Source organism: Vulpes vulpes, chromosome 5 (genome assembly GCF_048418805.1).
Source record: "Vulpes vulpes isolate BD-2025 chromosome 5, VulVul3, whole genome shotgun sequence".
NCBI lineage: Eukaryota > Metazoa > Chordata > Mammalia > Carnivora > Canidae > Vulpes > Vulpes vulpes.
In genome coordinates, this window is record NC_132784.1 from 40,630,768 (window position 1) to 40,653,127 (window position 22,360).

A 22,360-nucleotide genomic window follows, 5' to 3' on the forward strand; every position below is an offset into this window, starting at 1 on the left:
GCCTCGGTCTGGGGAATTTGCCCTGCATGCATTAGAAATACAGAAGCGCCTGCATTTTTAAAAGGGTCAACTACAGGCTCTGAGATAGAGACGCTTGGGAAGTGGCTCGCTAGGAGACTTGGGTTTGGTTTTTTTTTTTCTTTTTTTTTTTTTTTTTTTCCAGCAGTACAGACTGGCTTGCTAGCCTCCAGAAAAAGAAAAAAAGAAAAAAAAAAAAAAAAAGGCTGTGGGGTGAAGCAAAGGGAACTAAAGCAATGCCCTTTTCTACAGATCGCAGCTGCTCGAGAGGGACCCAGGGCGGCATCTTTAACATTTCTCCCCCGGGCTCGCACTCTCGCCTCTCTCTCCCCGCGACCCTCTCTTCTTCTTCTCCTCCCTCCCTCCCTCTCCTTGACGTTTGATTCTAGTGGCAGAGGAGGAAAAAAAAAAAAAAAAAGGCACAGAGCCGTCAGCCAAACCTGAAACGGCCGGCCCCGCCCCCTCCGCCGCCATTGGCAGGCGCGCCCGGGAGGCCCGCCCCCCGGGGCAGCGGCGCGCTCGGAGTGGCCGCGCGCGACGCCCATCGGGCGCTGCCCCGCCCCGCGCCCGGGAGGCTAGGTTGGCTGCCCCGGCGAGCGGCAGAGCCCTTCTGGACAGCTCCCGCTCACCCAAACAGAAGACGTCGGCGCCGGAGCGGGCTCGGACATGGCGAGGCAGCGCGCCGGCCCGAGCGGCGGGGCCCGGTGATCCCCCTCCCCGCCCCCCCGCACGCACGCCCGGCCGCCCCTCCCCGCCCCCACCCCACCCCGGGCGCGCCCGCGCCCGCACCCGCACCCGCGCCCGCAGCCCGCAGCCCGCAGCCCGGGGCGCACGCCCGCGCGCACACTCCCGCACTCGCCGCCCTCCCCGCGCCCGCGCCCGCGCCCGCGCCCGGCCCCGCCACGCGCGCCTCGCCCGCCCGCCGGCCGCCCCCGCCGCCCCCGCCGCCCCCGGGCCCCGATGGACTGAATGAAGGCTGCCTACACCGCCTATCGATGCCTCACCAAAGACCTAGAAGGCTGCGCCATGAACCCGGAGCTGACAATGGAAAGTCTGGGCACTTTGCACGGGCCGGCCGGCGGCGGCAGCGGCGGGGGCGGGGGCGGGGGCGGCGGGGGCGGCGGCGGGGGCCCGGGCCCTGAGCAGGAGCTGCTGGCCAGCCCCAGCCCCCACCACGCGGGCCGCGGCGCCGCCGGCTCGCTGCGGGGCCCGCCGCCGCCGCCGCCGCCGCCCCCGCCGGCCGCACACCAGGAGCTGGGCACGGCGGCGGCGGCGGCGGCGGCGGCGTCGCGCTCGGCCATGGTCACCAGCATGGCCTCGATCCTGGACGGCGGCGACTACCGGCCCGAGCTCTCCATCCCGCTGCACCACGCCATGAGCATGTCCTGCGACTCGTCCCCGCCCGGCATGGGCATGAGCAACACCTACACCACGCTGACGCCGCTCCAGCCGCTGCCGCCCATCTCCACCGTGTCCGACAAGTTCCACCACCCGCACCCGCACCACCACCCGCACCACCACCACCACCACCACCACCAGCGCCTGTCGGGCAACGTCAGCGGCAGCTTCACCCTCATGCGCGACGAGCGCGGGCTCCCGGCCATGAACAACCTGTACGGGCCCTACAAGGAGATGCCCGGCATGAGCCAGAGCCTGTCCCCGCTGGCCGCCGCGCCGCTGGGCAACGGGCTGGGCGGCCTGCACAACGCGCAGCAGAGCCTGCCCAGCTACGGGCCGCCGGGCCACGACAAGATGCTCAGCCCCAACTTCGACGCGCACCACACTGCCATGCTGGGCCGCGGGGAGCAGCACCTGTCCCGCGGCCTGGGCACCCCGCCCGCGGCCATGATGTCGCACCTCAACGGCCTGCACCACCCGGGCCACGCGCAGTCCCACGGGCCGGTGCTGGCGCCCAGCCGCGAGCGGCCGCCCTCGTCCTCGTCCGGCTCGCAGGTGGCCACCTCGGGCCAGCTGGAGGAGATCAACACCAAGGAGGTGGCCCAGCGCATCACGGCCGAGCTGAAGCGCTACAGCATCCCGCAGGCCATCTTCGCGCAGAGGGTGCTGTGCCGCTCTCAGGGGACGCTCTCCGACCTGCTGCGGAACCCAAAACCGTGGAGTAAACTCAAATCTGGCAGGGAGACCTTTCGCAGGATGTGGAAGTGGCTTCAGGAGCCCGAGTTCCAGCGCATGTCCGCCTTACGCCTGGCAGGTAAGCCCTGGAGGGCCCCCCGGCGCCCGGCTGCCGCGGGGAGGGCTCCGGGCCGCTCGTGGCCCCAGGCCCGCGCGCCTCGCCTCGCCTCGCCTCGCCTCGCCTCGCCTCGCCTCGCCTCCGCTCCTTCCTCCTCCCCGCTCGGCTCTTCCTATTTTCTCTCCACTTTATTTCTTCTTCTGTCATTTCCTCCTCCTCCTCCTCCTCCTCCCTTCTTCCTTGTCTGCTTTCTCTTTTTCTCCTGCATTTTCATATTTCTCTTCCTCCCTCTTGGACTCCAAGCTCCCATTAACCGACCCCCCCCTCCACCACCACATTTCATTCACCTGCCCCCCTCCCCCGTGTGCCCGTGTAACCCCCTCTTTCTGACCTTCCCTACTTGTGGGACAAGGGACCCGGGGTGCGCAGTGTGCACTAGGAGCCTTCTCTTTACAGGACTCACAGAGGCCGGGGATTGGCCTTTTTCAAAGCCCTGTGCACTTGAACTCTTGCTTAGACAATACATTTCGGTTTTCCCGGCTGCCTGGTCCCCCCTCCGTGGAGGCAGTTGCTCTTCAGAAAGGGAAAAAAGAATTCTCCGTTCTTCTCCCACCACCGTATCAGGCAAACTTCTTTAGTTACTAGCAGGAGTTACAATCGCGACCGCGCGGGGAGCGGGTGGCCAGGACACAGCAGCGCTTCCCGGGCTCACCCCCGGGCTCACCCCCGGCCTCGGCGTTGGCGTGGGGGAGCGTGGCACCGAGAGAGCCGGGCTCGGGCCAGTCCCCGCGTCACTGCCCACGGAGGGGAGCGTGGAAAGACGGAGGCTGGGACTATCACATTCACCTCCAGGAGAATGGAGGAGGAAAAACTAAGAACGGGAGAGCTCCCCAACACTCGCCGGCCACCCTGGCCCGGCTCCCAGCTCTTGCTGGCATTTGCCGAGGCTTGGCTGAGCTCGGAGGGAGGCGAGGCGCTCTTTAGAAGCGGTGCTGAATGAAAAAATTAAGATGCAGGTTAGTTAACGCATCTCGGCCGCGGGCTGCAGGCTCCGCCTTTGCATGAAGCGGACGCCGATTGTGCGCGCAGCGCGGCGGCGGGGAGGGCCGGCGGCCGGCGGGAGGGGACGGGTCGACGCGCTGGTTACATTGTTCTGGAGCGGGCTTGGCTCTTTGTGCCTCCTCTAGCGGCCGAGCCGCGAGGTACAGCCCTCTATTGTTCTAGGAGCACAGATACCTCCTGTGTGGGCGGCGGGAGCCGGAGAGAAAGACGCAGCGGTGGCTGCGACGGGCACACAGCCGTGCGCTTTTGTGCGCGCAGCCCCAGCTTGGTGCGCGGGGCGGCCGAGCTGCCGCCGGCCCCGAGGGGCAGGGTGGCCGGGCGCCCCACACAGCACCCTGCTGCACGTCCGGGTGGGCAGTTGCCCTCGGGCCGGGGCCGTCTCTCCGGAGCCGCGGGGCCACCGAGGGCACCGTTCGCGGTGGCGGGGATCGACGTTGGTGCGGAAAGTGGGATGCGCCTTGTGTGCGGCCGGCACGGTTGGGAGCCCGCGGTGCACAACGCGCTTCCGGAGCGGCGAGCTCGGGCTTCCTCCCCGGCTCCCTGGGGCTTTCCTCGCCCCGCTGAGCCGGGCTGGCGGGGTGCGCTCTCCCGACGCCCGGCAGGGCTGGGGGCGTGTTCGCCCGGCCTTGGGGAGGGGGCGTTTCCACTCTGCCCGCCTCTGCCTATACCGGCTGTTGGGAGGATTCAGGTCTCCAGGCAGTAATCATCCCTCAGTGTCGATCTGAAAAGATACAGAAAACTGCCCCCCCACCCCCCCAAAAAAAGCTTCCCCAAATCTGTGGACTCTTAATACTTTTGCGTAGGTGTAGTCATCTATCTTTCTCCTTTAGCTCTAGTTTAATTGTCTCCTACAATTTCCTCTGATTTGCTCCTAGGAAATATTAAGCAGTGAATAGAGGGCAGTGGTGAGAAATAAACTGGAGGCTACTGACACTTCTGATCAGTGGCGTACCCCCCTTTGTATTAGGCGGGGCTGGGGGAACACCTCGAGTCCCTCTCAGGTGAGCTTGAGCACCTGCTGGCTTTTTGGGCACAAGGGACCAGAAAGAACTTGGCAGCTGCAGTGGAGGGTACAGTAAAGGCAGGATGACAGCTATTCTATTCCAGAGCATGTCAGAGCGCTGCCGCCCCCTCACGCCTGTCCTGCAAAGGACAAAGCAAAGAAAGAGAAAGAAAGAAAGAAAGAAAGAAAGAAAGAAAGAAAGAAAGAAAGAAAGAAAGAAAGAAAGAGAGAGAAAGAAAAAAGAGAGAAAGAAAGAAAGAAAAGAAAAGAAAAGAAAAAGCCTTGTGCCTATATGTGTCTGAGAGTGATATGCCAAGTATGCTTTACCAGTTAGCCGACCTCAGCCCCAAGCATTGCTGGGACAAGGGCACATGTGGCATACATGGGGGTCCCCAGTCCCACCACGCACCCCAGGAAAGTCGGGGTAGGGGGGCACTCTTTAGGGGCTGGCTTGGGGAAGCATGCAGGCTTTTCCAGGGAGGAGTTTGCTGAAGCCACCTCCACAGGAGACTGGAAGCCTCCTTCAGCGAGTGGGAAATTCCTGCTGAGGACCCCACTTTGCTCAAGCATTCAAATGTGTGTCTGTTTTATTACCCCTCGATGAAAGGGGACAAGAGCTTTAGCCTTTTTATCTGGCCATTTTATCTGCAACTACAAGTGTGCTGAGTGGTTATTATTACATAGGAGGCTTTTCAGTTTGGGGTCAGTAGATCAGTCTCTTCAGACACTGACGCAGAAGCCAGAACTGGTAAGTAGGTATTATGTGCTCAGGAGCGCTAGGGGACAGGAGCAAATGGAGAAGAAAAGCAGAGGCCTTCCCCGCCAGGAGTATCGATCGGAATCCCCACGGGGACGCTGCTGACTGCCCACACGGTAGGGCTCCCGGGGAGAAGCCAGCCCTGTTGGCTCCATGGGGTAGCTGGACCTGACTGCCAGGCCCAAGCCTCGGAGAGCCCGCTGGGCACCCCTAGCTCACCCCCATCAGGCCTCTTTTTCCTCCCCTAGTCTCCTTTTACTTTCCCTTTCTCCTTTTGGATCTCTCTGGATCTTGCCAGAGGCCCAACCAGACAGGGGTTGAGGGACCTCAGAATCCAGGTCTGATTTGGATCACTTCCTATAGACCTCACCCTCAGGTGAAGTAGACCCCAGCACTACAGGTTTTTCCTTTGCGCTCCCACCTGCCTCCCGCAGGTCTCCCCCCCCCCCCAACTGCAGCTCAGGGTGGCATTTCTAAGGGTAAGGGACAAGACACAGTAAACTCAAATCACCCCAGCACTAGTTTTCAGAGAGGTGGACTCCAAGAGCACTATTTCGTTAGGAAAAGGTGGCCAGGGCAGCAGGTGGTTGTAGGTGTACCCAGTTGGGCCCAGTCCTGGTTCTGGAGGCATGCTCCTGCAGGGCAGTTTGTATACCCCGGCGAGAGGCAGCAAGGACAAACTCCCGCAGGTCTGAACACAAACACTCCCAGACTTTGAGCCCATCTCTGAACCAAGCACAAACACGAAAAAAGGAGGGAGTGAAAAAAAAACCGGGTAAACCCTGGACAGGAGCGTCAGGGAGGAAAATCAAGGCTTCCGTGGCAGGAGTGGTTTCCTCCAACGCACAGAAGACAGAGCAAAGCCTCTGACAATAACCTGCCAAGGTTTGCGCCTCCCGAGACCCGGGCTCCAGGGCGGCCTGCTTGGAACTTGCCACACATCCGGCGGTAGATAGACACACGGCCCAGTTCAGACAGCAACTCCCGGCGGCCAGGCTGGAGGCACCTGAGGGGCTTCCACCCACCTACCAAGGTGTGGCCTGGGTCACAGGACGCCCGCAGCGGCGGAGCCTGGCCGGCACAGGGCGCAGCGGCTCCGGCCAGAGGCGCCACAGGCCTGCGTGTCCCCTTCGGTGCCAAGGAAAAGGCACCTTCTAAGCCGAGAGGCAGGGACCTCATTGTCGGAACCTCACACCCCATCGCACCCCTTCTGCTGGTCCGCCTCCGGCCCAGCTCGGCCCAAGTCTCCCGGCAGTGAGAGACCCAACGCATCCACATCCGTGTCCAACACAAAATACTTTTGCCAGCTGGCCGGTCGGATTAATGATGGGAAAGCTCGTTACTGTCCTTGCTTGGTCAAGCCCCGGGTGCCTGGAGAACACCTTCCTAACCCGCATTAGAGTGAGCGGCGCGGGCCGAGAGGACAGGGCGCTGGAGAGGGTGGTGAAGCCGAGCGCGAGAGGCAGCCTAGGCACCAGGCGCCCTGGACGCGGGTGGCTGTGCATTTATTTTTATTCCAGGCTTTCCACCGTGTGGTTATGTCACTTTCTCAAACAAATGTGTATATGGAGGGAGATCGATGCTGATAATGTTTAGAAGATTAAAAGAGCATTAATGCTGGCAACAATAACGTAAACGTGTGGACCCAGATCTCATTGATCTGGAACCTGATCCGGCGCGTTTCCAGTAAGCCCGACGGCGGGTTCTTCCCAGCAGAGCGCTCGCCAGCGCCCCCGCTCGCCAGCGTCCCTGCTCCCGGTGGGCCTCGGTGTCGGGCCACGGCTTCTCCCCGGCATGGCCCCTTCCCGAGATTTTCTGGGTCGCAGAGCTGCTAGCCATCTCTGTAGCCCGAGCGCGCCCCGCGGCCTGCGCTCCCGGCCTAGGGCTCTGCGGCTGGTGGAGTCCATGAAGGGGCTGCAGGGGACGGTGCCGGAGTCCTCCCGGCTCGTGTCTCTCCCTTCCTCTCTCTCTCTCTCTCTCTCTCTCTCTCTCTCTCTCTCTCCCTCTCTCCTCTGTCCTGGGGTACTGTCACTCCCGGGTCCGCATGACTCCCGTCAAACTGGGCCCGGGGCAACTTCTTCCCTCCTCCGAAGCCATCCAGGACGTTTGACCTACCTCTCGACTTTCGGGAACGACCAAACCCAACTTGGAAATGTCTCTCAAGCTGCCCAGTAGCCGCGCAGCTTCTGGATCCTCAGATCCCCTCGCGGCTTTCCTGGGTCTTCATTAAAAGGAATCATTCAGCCTAAAGTGTTCGCATTAGGTGGGAAATTAAATGCCACCCCAGTGACAAAGGCTTGGGCTTCATCCCTCAGAAGGGTCTGCTCTAGGTTAATTGGGTCAACCCGGGAAGAATCTTGTTTCCTGTACCGGCTGTGGCAGGAAGTTAAGAAAATCAGACTGGGGAACGCCACCCCACCCCTTCCCGCTAGCTGGAGAGAACTTAGGCTCTGAGACCCGAGTGGGAGGTGTTTTTTTTTTTTTCCCTTAGGCGCCTGCATTGAGTGACTTTTGAGCTCTTCCTTCCTTCCCCTGGGGGAGATGGGCACCCCGTGTCCCAGTGGCTCCCCTTGCCAAATGGTGGCTTATTCTTCCAGACAGGAACACTAAGATGAATTTTTACTGAAAAGAATGAAAGAACTGGGGTGGTCGTGGGGATGGGATGGGAATTAAATTGTTCTGGCTTTTCAAAATCCTAAATCCTCCAGTTGGTGAGAACTAAGCTTTTCCTTCAATAGGTGGTCTCAATCTGGAAGAAAAGGAGTGTTTTCCTTCCTTCTTCTAGAATAAAATGAGAAAAAGGAGGAAGAGAGAGGAGAGAAGGAGAAAAACCTTTCATGGTTCTGCCTTGAGATGTGCCAAAGGGTGAACTGGTATTTCTTTCTGTCATTCCCAGAGATGGGGCTCAGCTTCCCCACCAGTGGACTTCTTAATGACGGGAGCTTTGAGACATCTTGATTTCTTTGCCCTACCCCCTTCCTGAAAACTACAGTTACCTGGATCAGGTGATCAGATACAGAGGATGAGTGGTGTCCTTCAGAACTGGAAGACAACTGTCCCCCTCCCCATTGACCCCACTTGAAAAGCTCCTAGGTTCTAGGAGGGATGAGTGCATTTAGACTGTCCTTTATATCCATCCTAGAACCTCAAAATAGAGCAGGGGTTCTAGTGAATGGTGAGGGGAGGGCAGAGGGGAAAATGATTCCCCAGATATTGTCTCCAAGAGGAGAAATGCTTTACTTCCCTCCAGAGTCAGGTCTGTCTGGAGGTAATGGGGCTCTGGGCAGGTTTACCTTCTCAAGCTCCAAACCTGAACCTTAGGGAAGGAGAGCTTGCCTCTCCTTCTGTCTTGGACACAAGACTTTATTGTCAGGTCACTCTTGGTTTTCTGTCCATTAGTATCTGTTTCTAAAGGAATATCAGAGGAAAGAGGTTGAGGAAAGACAATACTGAGCCTCACCACACCACAGCTGGTGGCTGATGTTGGCAGAAACTGTCTTCGGGAAGAGTGGTATCATGTAGGGGGATCCCTGGAGGAATGAAAACCTCAAAGGAGGAGAGAGATTTAATTTCTGGGTTCTTGCCAAAGGAAGGGAAATGAGAGGGGAATAAATAAAAATAATTCCCTGGATAAAGGGCCCTGGGGAGAAGGGTGTGTATGGAGTAAGGCCCTGGGCCTTAAACTTTATCTACAGACTCTCTGGATTATCCTCACCCCTGACCATCTTAGAGACACTTTTTTTTTTTTCTCCTGATCTGGGGAAAGTCACTTTCTCCAGGTGATACTTTTCTTGGTGGAGAGAGAACATTATGAAGAAGCCTAATGGGATCATTATGGTTATCCTGTACAGAGCCTGCTCAAGATGGGCTGGAGGCCCACCAGCACCCCTCTTCACCCACTCTGTCCCTCCACCCCACTTCATTGCCTTTGGGAAAGGCTTTTTGTTATCCAAGTCTCACTCAAGGCAACAACTCTGGAAAATGTGCATAGGTTCTTGTAAGCACAGGGAGAGGGGAGGATGGGAAACTGGATAATTCAGCCCATCTGATACCTGACAAGGTGCAGGATGGGCAAAGCACAAGGGCAGGCTGTGGACATGCATATGGAGTTAGTCTTATTTAGGGAGCAGGATTCCTAGAAGTTGTGGACATTTTTTTATGAAAAACCATCCCCACGCAAATTGCCCCAGAGGGAAGGGAGGCTCTGCATTCCACTTTGGTGCCTCCATTGCCATTCGAAGATCCATTACTCTCCTGTAGAAAGCAGACTTTGTTTGGGTTGGAAGCACACCTCCAACGTAATTTAATCAGCATCGGACTTTGGCTCGTGTAATCAAATATACATATACTTTCTCCTGCAGGAAGAAAAATAATTTCTCTGTAACTGGTATTGACTTGAAATCATGTAATCTCTGGAAAGCATCACATTTTTAAAGGGAAAGGTAAAATTAAGGGGGAAAGAACCCACAGGTTTGGTGGTGTGCTTTACTATCGCTAAGAGAGCCAGTTACCACCTAAGAAAGGGCTGCTTCAATTTTAGATATTTCATTCCAGCTGCTTTTGTACAATTAACCCCACAAATCTATACAGGTAGGAAACGACATTGACTGGCCCACCAGATCCTAGGAATTTGGGCTTTATATTTGGGTTGAGACATCCTTGGAGGAACCTATTTGGTGTTCCACAGGCAGCAGCAGCAAAATCTCAGTGGGCCATGAGCCCTTCTTTAATGGTGATTGGTAGCTATTGGCAGCTCACTCCCTACTCTACCCTCGGGGCCTTAAGCGTGAAGCTCTACCCTAGAGCATCCTCCCCGAGCAAGCCCGGACTCCCCACCCCCAGGGCGAGGCTCTGGGCTTTACCCAAGTTGAGTCTGTTAGGGAATCTGTTGTAAACACAGATCCATTGATTTGCATTTGTCAGAGAGTAAAGTTAAACCAGTGAAAAGAGAAGCCCTTACCCTTTTATGCAGGGCCAGGGAAACCTTTCATATTGATCCTATTGATCCAACCTTTCCCTTTAAGGAAACCACATAGTTAAAGACCCTCGTTCAATAGATTTACCCTTCGTGCTTGTGATATTCCTTTAAGTGTTCTCATCTAGGATAGCTGGGCATTAAGCCCACACTCCAAACCAAACAAAAATGAAAAGGAGGGGGGTAGGAGGGGAGGGGTCAGGAGGCAGAGTTGTGGGAAGTGAAATTGAATCAAACTGAAATGTGTAATGACTCTGTTGGAGATGTTTTTCTTGTTCTTCTGAGATGACATGCAGGGTTAAGAACAAAATAGGTGCATTTAGCGTGTCTCTCTCTCTCTCTCTCTCTCTCTCTCCTTTTTTCCACAAAAGAAAATCTGTTTATATGCTAGAGTAGCAATGTCTCAGGAGCATCATTTTCTACTATAAATTTATTTCAATCCAGCCACTAGCTTGGTTGATTCAAGCTGGTACTTCAAAGCAGTTAATACTTCCATAAAAATTATTGTAGCAAATCAGGAGTAGAATAGAACTGTCCCAGAAACGCCATATTTTGGACCACGTATTTGAGCATGGACATCAAAGTCACTTCAGAAGACAGAGGGCTTGGAGTTTTGTGTTCTGATGAAAGTAGGTAGAAACCAGGCCAACAGAAGGGACAACCTTTTTTTTTTTTTTTTTTTTTTTTTTGAGCAGTAGAGATAGAATAGGAATTGCTAAATGTTCCTCAGTATCCCTCATGTTTGCAGATATGAAAATGAAAGTCCCCTTTGTTTCCAGAACTGTTGGCATGATCCATTTCATTTCTTCCTTGACCCTTTTTTGTTCTGTAAATAACATCCATTTGTGATTTTTTTTCAGCATAGTACATGCATTATTCCTAATTGGCTATCTCTTGGGTTGTGTTCAGACATTCATGTTTGTTTTCTGTGATTGAAAAATATTAATGATTCCTTAGGTGAGCTAATGTATTTATCTGCTGAGTGAGTTCAAAGGCCAGAGTTCAGCTATGGTTCAGGTTAATTGAACAGGAAGCAGTGAGCTCTCCAGGCTATGTTGAGCAAGGGACCAGTCCCTTAAAATATCACACTCAGCAAACACACAATTTCACTGTCCTCATCCTGGAGTCTGATGTAAGAGGCTCAGATCAACTTGGATTGCCTGTTTAAAAACCCAAAGCAAAGCACAGCAACTGCAACAAAACCCTCACAGTCCCCCTCGGGGAAGAAGAGTTTTCTCATTGGCTAATTGCTTTATTGGTAGCACTGACCTGCAGAGCAGCTGCAGGGGCCTGCATGAAGGCTTAGGCCTCATAATAATGTGCTCCATTAGAACAGGGCAAGGCATTTTTTGTTTACTCAATTGGAGCTCCCTGCAAAGTGCCATTAACCCCAGTCCAATCGTGTGTGTGCTGCAAAAGCCAAAGGTCACACCAGTCAGTCTGTAGGCATAGCCAGCTCTACCCTGGTGGGAGGGAGGGGACATTCTGCTGGCATTGCCCTCCCTAAGCTGGGCCAGTCCTGTAGGCCCCTTCAGGGCTTTGACCGCAGCAAGCAGTTGCACAATTTGTTTACATTTCCCAATTGCTGAATCATGTTATTGATGATTAAACAGTTCTGATCTGAGTGCCATCAATCACACCAGAAAAAAAAAAATCCTCCTACTAACCCTCTCTTTTCTATTTATGTTTTGTTCATTGTGCATTACAGTAAGTAGAATTGTGCAAACGGTGCTAATTTATTAGCAGGAGTGTAGTCTGGATAAGTGCTTGGATCCAGAGGAAGACAGACCTGCAAACATGGCTGGGGCACGGTTGGGGAGTTAATTTGGCAGAAAGAAGGTTTGAGGTGGAGCCCCAACCTAGTCAGGGCTTCCGTGGAGAGCACCTTGAGCTAGAGTGCCATCTGCCGGGAGTCTTCTAACTGCAATAAGCCCTGCACCTCCCACAAGGCCCAAGCCCCTTCCCTTACTTTGCTCCTAGTATGCATCCCCATCCCCCACTCATATATTCTTGAGGGACTTTTTCCTTGTCCATTGGGACTCTAGCCACTGCTTCTCCTAATTCATTGTCAAAGAGAAATCAGTGGTTCTGCTGTGATGGGTGAGGTGATTTGCCCATCCTGCATGCACATTGAAGTAATAGTGTCCTCCTGCTTGAGAGAGGAGGCGTGGAGAAAACGAAAAAGTATCTATGGGGGAGAAGAGGAATGGTGGTGTGTGTAGGTGAAACGGTTCAGTTGATGGTGCCAGTGAGAGCTGTGCCAGCTGTAAGGTGCTCTACAAAGGTAATATATTGTACGAGAAGACGGGGTAGGGGAGAATTAGTATTGGCAGGGAGGATGTCAGGAAAGAGATACGCCAAGTCAGAGAGCCAGAGGTGGGCCCTGTGAAATCCCCTGGGATGAGGGAAAGTGAACCGACCAGCCATTTTGCAATTGCAAAGAAGTGAGCCAACGAGCTAGATTTGGAGCCAAACTGGAGCTGGCTGTAGCTCTGTGGGCGGCAGCTGTTTCCAGGCTGGCCTCCCATCGATCTCGGCCCAGAGCCCCTGGCTGCTTAGCGCCTGTGGGTGGGGGTGGCGGCCTCCGCGCCCCGCACGGGCTTCAGCACCACGAACAGCGCCACGGGGCGCCCCAGAGCCTGCGCGCTTGCAGGGCGCGGAGCCAGTTTCCATTTCAACCCAGAAAAAGGAAGATGGACCCTCTACTACTCGGGTTAAGTCTGGGCAGGACCCTGATCAGTAGCTCCAGCTCTCTAGATCTCAGCGCCCCAGACATAACAGGGCCTCAGATTTTCCTCTGGCGCCCCATGGCTTCAGTTCTCTGTGTGAGGTCACCAGTAATAGAGGGAGAGGAGGGGATGCCCAGTGAGAGGACAAAAGATGCTAAACGACCCTTTTCCTTCGGAAAAGGAAGAGCATTACCTCTGTTGGGGGGCTGAGGGATTGAACTGTTTTACTCCATGTTACTGCCTCTTGCAGACGCTGATTGCCACTCTCAACACAGTATGTTAGATTCGGATTGCCTTTCAAGGTTTACAGTGTGGTTGCCCCGCACACAGGTGTATACAAATGGATGCTTTTTTCTCCCCATCTCCATGCTGATTTTTGAAAACATGGTTCTCATTAAATTGAACAATATCCTTACATTGTTTCAGCAGTGATATTGCAGGGAGAGCCAACTAAGAGACATTACCTCCACTAAATATTGAAGCTGGGTTTTTAAAAATTTTTTTCTAATTTTTATTTATTTATGACAGTCACGGAGAGAGAGAGAGGCAGAGACACAGGCAGAGGGAGAAGCAGGCTCCACGCACCGGGAGCCCAACGTGGGATTTGATCCCGGGTCTCCAGGGTCGTGCCCTGGGCCAAAGGCAGGTGCCAAACCGCTGCGCCACCCAGGGATCCCTTGAAGCTGGGTTTAATATCTTTAGTCGTCTTTGATGGGCTCTCTTTAAGAACCTCTGTGGGCTAAGGGTTGAGTCACTTCCTCCAGGTCACACAATGGAGTCAGGTGGGCCTAGGTAAGGTAAGAGCTAACATTAGGCACAGACCCCTGACTCTGGCCATATTTGGTCAGTTGGTCTGCTTTATCTGTGTTTCTATTCCAGAGAAAAGAGACAGATGGGTCCTTTTGGTCTTCAGTAGGACACAACTCGCATCTCTTTGGGTTTCTAGTAAAATGGCCCTTGACTTCCCAAAGCTGATTAGAGATTTTATTTATTTATTTATTTATTTATTTAGGAAAGGGGGAAGGGGTCAGGGGAGGAGAGAGACAGAGAATCTCAAGTAGACTCCATGCTGAGCATGGAGGCTGATGCAGGGCTCAATCCCACAATCCTGAGATCATGACTTGAGCCAAAATCAAGAGCCAGACACTCAACTGAGCCACCCAAGAACCATTCACTCCCAAAGCTAATTAGAATGTAAAACTTCTGCTTTATTTCAAGGAATTTTAGTTCAAGCCTGATTTATTGCTGAAGTGGTTCTCAGGGAGGTAGGGCACAGGAACAGACAAGTTGGATTGCCCCCATCCCGCTGAGGGAGTTCCCCTTGCCCTGCACTCCCCGGGGCTTGTATATAGATTATAAATATATAAGGGGGAATGGGGTGGGTGGGGAGGGGTTGTGGGGCTGGGACCTTGCTTCCCCTCTACCCTCCTCCCCTGGTCCCCTATCCCTGGGGCTGTTTGTTAAAAAAGAGTAATAAAAGGATTAAAAAAAAAAAAGAAAAGTCACTTTAAAAGAAAGTCAAGAATATGATAGATGGATTGTCTTCCCTGTGACAATTCATCTTTAAATTCCAAGTGGCTCTTAGATAAAAAGAAGGAAAATACAGCCCAAAATAAAACAAATGTGAGAGAGCATTCACTCCCAATATTAAAAAGAAAATAATTTTTTTTGTCTAATAACTAAAATTTTGCCCTAAAAAAGAGCAGGAACATATTTTAATCAGAACTAAGAACTGGGGGATCCCTGGGTGGCGCAGTGGTTTGGCGCCTGCCTTTGGCCCAGGGCGTGATCCTGGAGACCCGGGATCGAGTCCCACATCGGGCTCCCGGTGCATGGAGTCTGCTTCTCCCTCTGCCTGTGTCTCTGCCTCTCTGCCTCTCTCTCTCTCTCTCTCTCTCTCTCTCTCTCTCTCTCTCTCTCTGTGACTATCATAAATAAATAAATAAATTTAAAAAAAAAGAACTAAGAACTGGTTTTAAATCTATTTGATAAACACTGTTTAAAGCAGTTTCTTCAAGCTGTATAATCTTTGAATTTGCAGGCACGCATTTCTTAGTAGTTGGGTTACACCGTCAAAACCTTTTCTGGTAAAACATGGATTTGACAGTAAGCAAAGCCTTTTTTTTTCTTTTAAGTCTATTTTATGTGTATCACTGCATCTTATTAAAATAAGCAGTGCACTCTGCAAGGACTTGTACCAAATGCATTTCCTTTCTGGTGAACTCAGTGTGCTTTTCAAAAGATATTTCAACAAGACTGCAATGTGAACAGGATCTTTCCTAGACTTCTTTGATTCCAAATACTAAAAAAAAATTGGGTGGAGTAAGGAACTTTCTGCTTTTCTGAAACAATATGACAGACTCCCAAATCTAAAAGGTATTTTTTCAAATCTTGGGTTCATGTGTCTCCTAATGTATACCAGAGTTCAGTTCATGTTCAAGGCACAAGGGTGGATTCTTTATTCATCTCAACATGCAGTCTCTCTTTCTTTCTCTTTCATTCTTCTGAAAAGGAAGAGACCACTTTTCTGATGAAGGCCAGTTCCTCAACCTGGTTCTGGGCTCTTGCCTCTACTTGCCTTCTCAGCACCCCAGCCCTACCTGTGTTTTCAACCCCTTCCTCTCCATTACCTTTTTCCTGTCTGCATTTTTGTCCTCAAGTTTCTCTTTTAAAAAAAAAAAAAAGAGTACCGCCCTTCCCCCGCCTACCCCCAACACCTGTTCTAGCTTCATCTCTTCCCTCTCTTCACTTCTGGAGTTGCTTTAACTCTGTGTCTGTTTCCTACATCCCCCTTCAGGCCCAGCCCTCTGCAGGCTGGTTCTAGCCACTCTTGTTTACTACACCAGCTCCTACGGTTGTCACTGTTGAGGTTTTTGAAGCCAAACCCAATGGATGCTTCTCAGTTCTTACTTTAATGTGGCCTGTCCTCAGCATTTGACACACTGCTGACCACCCGTGCCTTTCTCTTGACTTCTGACATAAAAATATACTCTCAGCTTGTTAAGATCTGGCCACTCCTTGTCAGTCTCCTGTCTGGGCTCCTCTTGCTCTGTCCACCTAGCTCAGCATTCTGGCCTAGGCTATTTAATTTTTACGCTCAACATACTCACCCTGGAAGATCTCATCCATTTAGTTACCATCTGTCTGTGCTGAGGACTTCTCAGTCTCTCTCCAGCCCTGATGTCTCTCCTAGCTCCAGGTCCTTATTTCCTTCTGCATCTGAACATCTTTGCCTGAATGCCCTCAAATTCGGTTTACCTCAAAGTGAACTCATGTTCTTGCCTCACTCTGACCCCCTTACCACTACCACCAAATATGAGACTCTTCATTTATTCTCTCTCTCTCTTTCAGTCATATCACCTTGTACACACCATAAACTGGGAAATCAATTTGGACTCTCTCCTTTTCCTCTTTCCCCTTGAGTCAACCAGAATAGCCATATGGATTTTTATCTCCTAAATATCTGTCTGTATCTCTCCCTTCCTTGTGCTGCTGCCCTGTTGGAGCCATCCCAACTTCAATAGCCTCCTGACTGGTCTCCCTATCTCCAGTCTTGACTTCTCCCATCCATTTCCCAAGCTTAAGCCAGAGTGACTTTCCTGGAACCCAAATATGATCACATTACACCATTATTTAAAACTCATTGTTAGCTCCCTGTGACCATTGGATGAAGGTCCAGAACCCTAAGCAGTGTGTACCAGTCCGTATATAGGTTGACCCATGCTCGTGTCCAACCTCACCTCACATCGCTTCCCATGCTGTACTATTGCCAGCTCCTCAAACACATCAGGCCATTCTTGGCCTAAAACACTTTTTCACACACTCAACTAACTTGAACTCAATTTCAAATCTTGGCTTCGATGTTCCGGCCTCTACAAAGTCTTCTCTAGTCTCCTAAATTGGGATGCCCTTGGACAATCCCTTCCATTGCACATAGAACACAAACAAGTATCACCTACTGATTTGTCATTGTCTTCCTGCCAAAGATTCTAAGTTCCACTAGAGCAAAGTTTGGAGATATCATACAATAGGCAGCCAATAAGTATCTGTGAATAAATTAATAAAATATTTTTCTTCTGTATGACACTGTTTCTTCCCTCCCTTATACCCCCCAAGTTAGTAGATGGCATTTGAAAAAGTGTCACCAGTGTTGAACACTACTGATCCATCATTTTGGAACAGTATTTCATATTTCACAATATCAATTTCTCATCAATGTCATTTCCCCCCTAAGTGAGGATACTATGGGTATTAGTTTTAAAGAGAATCTTAAGGTGGGGTTAAATCTCATCCAAGTTTCAGATTATCATCATTGAGGTGAGGGATGTAAAATGACAATCAGAATAGGGACCTATTTTACCAGTTAACACTAGTCCCCAAGGCAACCTGCTCTAATCAGGTAGTTTTTCTTGCTATTCTGCTCATACATTGTCTTCTTTGCCATGACCATGTCTTTTTGCACACTCCTTTCCCCTACCTGAAATGTCTTATTTCCTGTCTCTCTTCAGGTCCCTTGCTGGCCACCTCAGTTATTCCTTATTTGGGTGTTCCCATTCTACTCTAGCCCATTCTTTTCTCTTTCTTTCCTGAGCTCTGGCTGTCATCATCCTTTCCCAAATACATAACAGCTTCTTAGCTATGGTCTTATGCCACTCTCTAGACCTCTCTCCTATGTCTCCCCTATGATTCTCAAGAGGAGACATTATAATATTATGTATTATATCCCACAGCTACTGGTCCACAGCTGACCCCATAGTAGGATTTTTTTTTCAAGTGAGACATTTGATAGGCTCCTGCTTGTCTTTATGGATTCCCCTAATTTCCATCACTCTTCCAGGGAATAGGTTGCATATATTGACTTATATCTGGCATTCTTTGCTAGCCTCTGCTCTTCAAAAAGGAATAAATATTCTTTTCTATAAATGTTTCGATCGTTGACAGAAATTCTTGTTTACATAACCAAAAATAGATTCCTATGTCACCCTGAGATGATAGTTTAATATGGAGAAAACAGTGCTCAAAGATTGTTCTACTTCCACACAAAGCTGAACATTTTAGAACATTGATGCCTGTAAACACATCAGCAAATGAGAGGGACTCGTGTCCTCTTTTAAGTCATTCTAGCTACCAGTAAACTAAATTTGCATTTAAATAGCCATTACTCCATATTCTGCAAATGCTTAGGTTATTGACTTAAATTTACCTATAAAGAAAAAAGCCAGAGGTCAACATTTTTATATTCATAAGTTTATTCTTTTCCATTCTCATTTCCTTATCCTCTGGCAAATGTGTACATACATAAACAAAATTACCTGAGATCTTTGCAATCCAGTAGTTCAAAAATTTTCAGATATACCAGCTTTGCCTACACAGTACTGAACTAAGTAGTTAAGAATGGGAAAAATAAACTAGTTTTTTATCTCTCATTTTACTGGATTTTTAAGATTTAAGTGGATAAATCCTCACCTTCACAATATTCATATAGAATTGAATGAAAAGAGATTTTACTATTATTTCAACTTTAGTGAGAGACTAAAACTAAGAGAATTTGCTATATATCTTAGGTGGAATTTATTTATCGCCCTGAGATGTTTTATCTTTTTTATAGTTATATTTGGTGTTCATATTACATAAGTAATGAACTAAGAAGACAAGCATATATAAACAGAATTTAGTGTTAAATTAAAACATTCCAGACTTTTTCTTTCCCCATGCCTTTAATTGCATGCGTTTTGTGCTGCATGATGATTAGATATTCTCAGTAAGCAATTAATTGACTTAAGTGACTGTCATTCATGTACCTTGCATAATCCAACCAAGTTTCTTTTTTTTTTTTTTTTTGTATTTTGTGATTTTTCTTTTCATTTGTTTTTATTGAAGTTCGATTTGCCAACATATAGTATAGCACCCAGTGCTCATCCCATCAAGTGCTCTCCTCAGTGCCCAACCAAGTTTCTATTGACGTGGAGGCAGAGATAGGCAGATTGAGCAGAGTAGGAGGCAGCTCTAGGGCCTGTCTGAAGAGCCTCAGACCCCCCAGTTGGGGCCACTCTCTTCTCTGGCTGGGACACCATGGGCTGGCATCAAAGACCACACATTCCCTTTTTTTTCTCTTATGCCTGGAACCTCTACCTCCTCTTCTGCCATCCGCCTAAAGGAATCAATCAAGCTGGACCCAGCAGAATCAGAACTGCTGGGTTTACCCCGACCAGTTTTCCCCACCTTAGAGCTTTGGACTCAGGCTTCCATAGGCAGATTCTGGAAATTCAGTTAATAATAACAGAGTGGGGATCCCTGGGTGGCGCAGTGGTTTAGCGCCTGTCTTTGGCCCAGGGCGCGATCCTGGAGACCCGGGATCGAATCCCACATCGGGCTCCCGGTGCATGGAGCCTGCTTCTCCCTCTGCCTGTGTCTCTGCCTCTCTCTCTCTCTGTGTGACTATCATAAATAAATAAGATTTTAAAAAAAATTTATAAAAAAAAAAATAATAATAACAGAGTGGGGAGTAGAGTAGGTAGGTGATTGGATTAGGGGGGAAAGGGAGGAAAATCAACAAGAGAAAAAGGTGGGCTTCTGCTATAAGCGAGACCAACTCAGGAGCCAACTGTCCTGCCTCCTTAGACCTCTGAAATTCCATGGAATAGACCTAACTCTGAGGTTGTGGAGGAGCCCCAAGCAAAGAAGAGTGGAAGTCTGTGGCAAGTCCTGGGAACAGTATCTACACGGACCAAGTATCTCCCTCCTGGGCTGTTGGGAAGGGGTTGGAGGCACTAAAAATTCCTTTCTCATCACCCCTTCACCCAGCTGATCTTACAGGGGTAGCAGCAGGTTAGTACAGTAGAATGAGTGATCTTTGCTTTGGAGCCAGACAGCCTTGAGTATTAATTCTAACTCTGACATTTACTATCTCTAACCTAACTGCTCTGAGTCTGTTTCCTCCTTTATAAAATGGGAATAATATGTCCACATTGAAGAACAGATGTAAGTATTAGAGATGATCCTTATAAAGTAGTTGTCAGGTAACAGGCTGATGGGCTGTCTTCAGAACTTCCCCACAGAATCACTTACTTTGAGTGGTGATCCGAGGGAGAGGTGACTTTGGATGTTGAGAGGGGGAAAGAAAGGAAATAAAGTACAGATTTTACTGAATCTATTATATACTATGTATCAGTTATCTATTTCCATAACAATGCCAAGTAACAAACCATCCCCCAAACTCAGCATTCAACAATAAACTTTTTTTTTTTTTTTCCCTCACAAATTTGCAGGATTCTTTTGATCTAGACTGGTCCTTGCTAGGCTTGCTCATGCATCTTTGGTTCAACTGGCTTGATCTTGTGTCTGTGGGTCGTCCTGCTCCACGTGTTTCCTGTCCTCTTCTGGGCCCACTCTAGTGGCCTCAGCATGTCTCTTGCATGCAGTGGCAAAGGGGAAAGTGCAAGCAGTGAGATACTCTGCAACATAGCGTTTGTGAAAGCAAGTCACATGGTTGAGCACAGAGACAGAGTGGAAAGGTTACAAGGCAAGGAGCATGGGTACAGGGAAGGGTGAATTGGAAGTTTTTATTCTGTACTTAACACCATATAGTTTAGCTCACATTTAATTTTGCAGGAAGCCATTCCTATGGTAGGAATAGGATAGGATAAGAAATTTGGCAATAAATAGAAAATACATGTGGAAATATTTCAATATACTTTGTTTTGTATTTTAAAGAAGTAATAAGTGCAGCCCAGGTGGCTCAGCGGTTTAGTGCCTGCCTTCAGCCCAGGGCCTGATCCTGGAGTTCCGGGATCGAGTCCCTGCATGGAGCCTGCTTCTCCCTCTGCCTGTGTCTCTGCCTCTCTCTCTCTCTCTCTCTCTCTCTCTCTCTCTCTCTCTCTCTGTGTCTCTCATGAATAAATAAAATATTTTTTTAAAAAATAAAGAAAGAAGTAATAAACCTACGGCTAACTTGATGGGAGCCACATTTCTTTGTACTATGTCTATTTGTGGACATGCGTGATCTGATCTTCTAGATCATAGCAGGCAGGACTCCTAAACTTTGCTTTCCTTCATCTTCCCTTTAGCACTAGTGTGGGGCCTAACTGTATAGTTGGCACTCAGTGAATAGAGAATGCTACGTGATCCCCAGGGTCACACAGCTCTAGTGTGAGGTCCCCTCCAGCTGACCTCATGTGGCTCTACATGTATTTTTTTAAAGATTTTATTCATTCATTCATTCATTCATTCATTCATGAGAGACACAGAGAGAGAGGCAGAAACATAAGCAGAGGGAGGAGCAGGCTCCCTGCGGGGAGCTCGATGTAGGATTCAATCCCAGGACTCCAGGATCACGCCCTGAATGAAGGCAGATGCTCAACCACTGAGCCACCCAGGTGCCCCTCTGTGTATATTTTTTTTTAAATAAGGCTTCAATTTTCACTTTTCTTTTTGTTTTCCACTGAAATAATCACCAAATATCTGATGCCTACAGGAGTTAAGCCATTCCATTCAGATTTCTGTTATTCTGTGCCAACAAAATCCAAACAATACAGTTTGCTTAGGGTTTGCCAATGAATATAGAACCAATTTAGAGATGATATCCCAAAGATCAAAAGATTTACTCATTTGTGACTCTGACAATGTCTAAGGTTTGTTTTTGTTTATTTGTTTTTTCTTAACCTTAGGTTCTAATCTGAGCTATTATTAAGACCTAAGTAATGTTAAAAATACTGGACAGTTTTGTCTTGATTCTTAATGCGGGTGTTAAGAGATGCCTTCCATTAGTGAGTATGCCCCAGATAATGTGTTTCTTTGCATCTTCCCTCTTCTCTGCTTGTCCCCTAATGGTCTGGTACACAGAGGGCTACTTGAGCTGATTTATATGGATCTCGGTTGCTCTCATTTGTGCATACTTAATTCAGAGAGGTGATCCCATTGATTTCTGAGCCCCACTTTCAAGACATTGTACTTACAGAGATATCTCAGCTGCTCTAACTACATTGTCTGAAAAGGAAAACATTTTAAACCTTTGGAAGCAATTTTGACGGACATTTCATTGTGTTCTATATTACTTACCTAATTAAATTTCCTTCACATCAAGGTCTGTTTAAAATTAAATTGAGAAATATTTTTGAGTTCCATTGGGCAGATAACTTTGTTTGGCTAGAGTTGTTCTGCGTACATATGAAATGGCATCCTATGAATCAATACCCAGTATGTAGACTTCTCATAGATGTGAAAAAATGCCACCCTTATTAAGCAGATGTAGTCTCTCCTGTTATTATAACAAGCTGTCCCTGGCTACTGAACTTGTTTACCTTAGAATTCCAAAAAACCCTCACATTTTTGTGCCTGCAGTTTGGCAGGCTGATTTATTCAGATCCTGAGTGTTGTGAACAAAATTCATAGCTTCTTTCATAGATTAGCTGGAGTCCAGGGATTCCCATGTATAAACTCACAGTCCAGCTCAAGGCAGCTGGCTTCCTTGGGGGCACACAGTCTTATTTGCATAGCTGAAAGTGGAGAATTCCAGAGTGGGTTTGAAAGCAAATAGGGTGAGTTGTCTGAAGGTTCATCCCCAGTGGAAAGAGGTGTGATTCTCAATGTTTTGTATCTTTGGAAGCAAGAAACAGGAGAAAGGCCT

General features: G+C 49.7%; 1 protein-coding gene across 1 annotated transcript in view; it reads left to right on the top strand.

Moving 5' to 3' along the window:
- Positions 1-987: 987 nt before the first annotated feature.
- ONECUT2 (one cut homeobox 2) overlaps positions 988-22,360 on the top strand; it is a 61,877-nt gene continuing 40,504 nt past the window's right edge. Inside the window, exon 1 of the mRNA XM_025997547.2 lies at positions 988-2,230. Coding sequence (XP_025853332.2) covers positions 988-2,230 — 1,243 coding nt within the window. The remainder of the gene's footprint in view (positions 2,231-22,360) is intronic.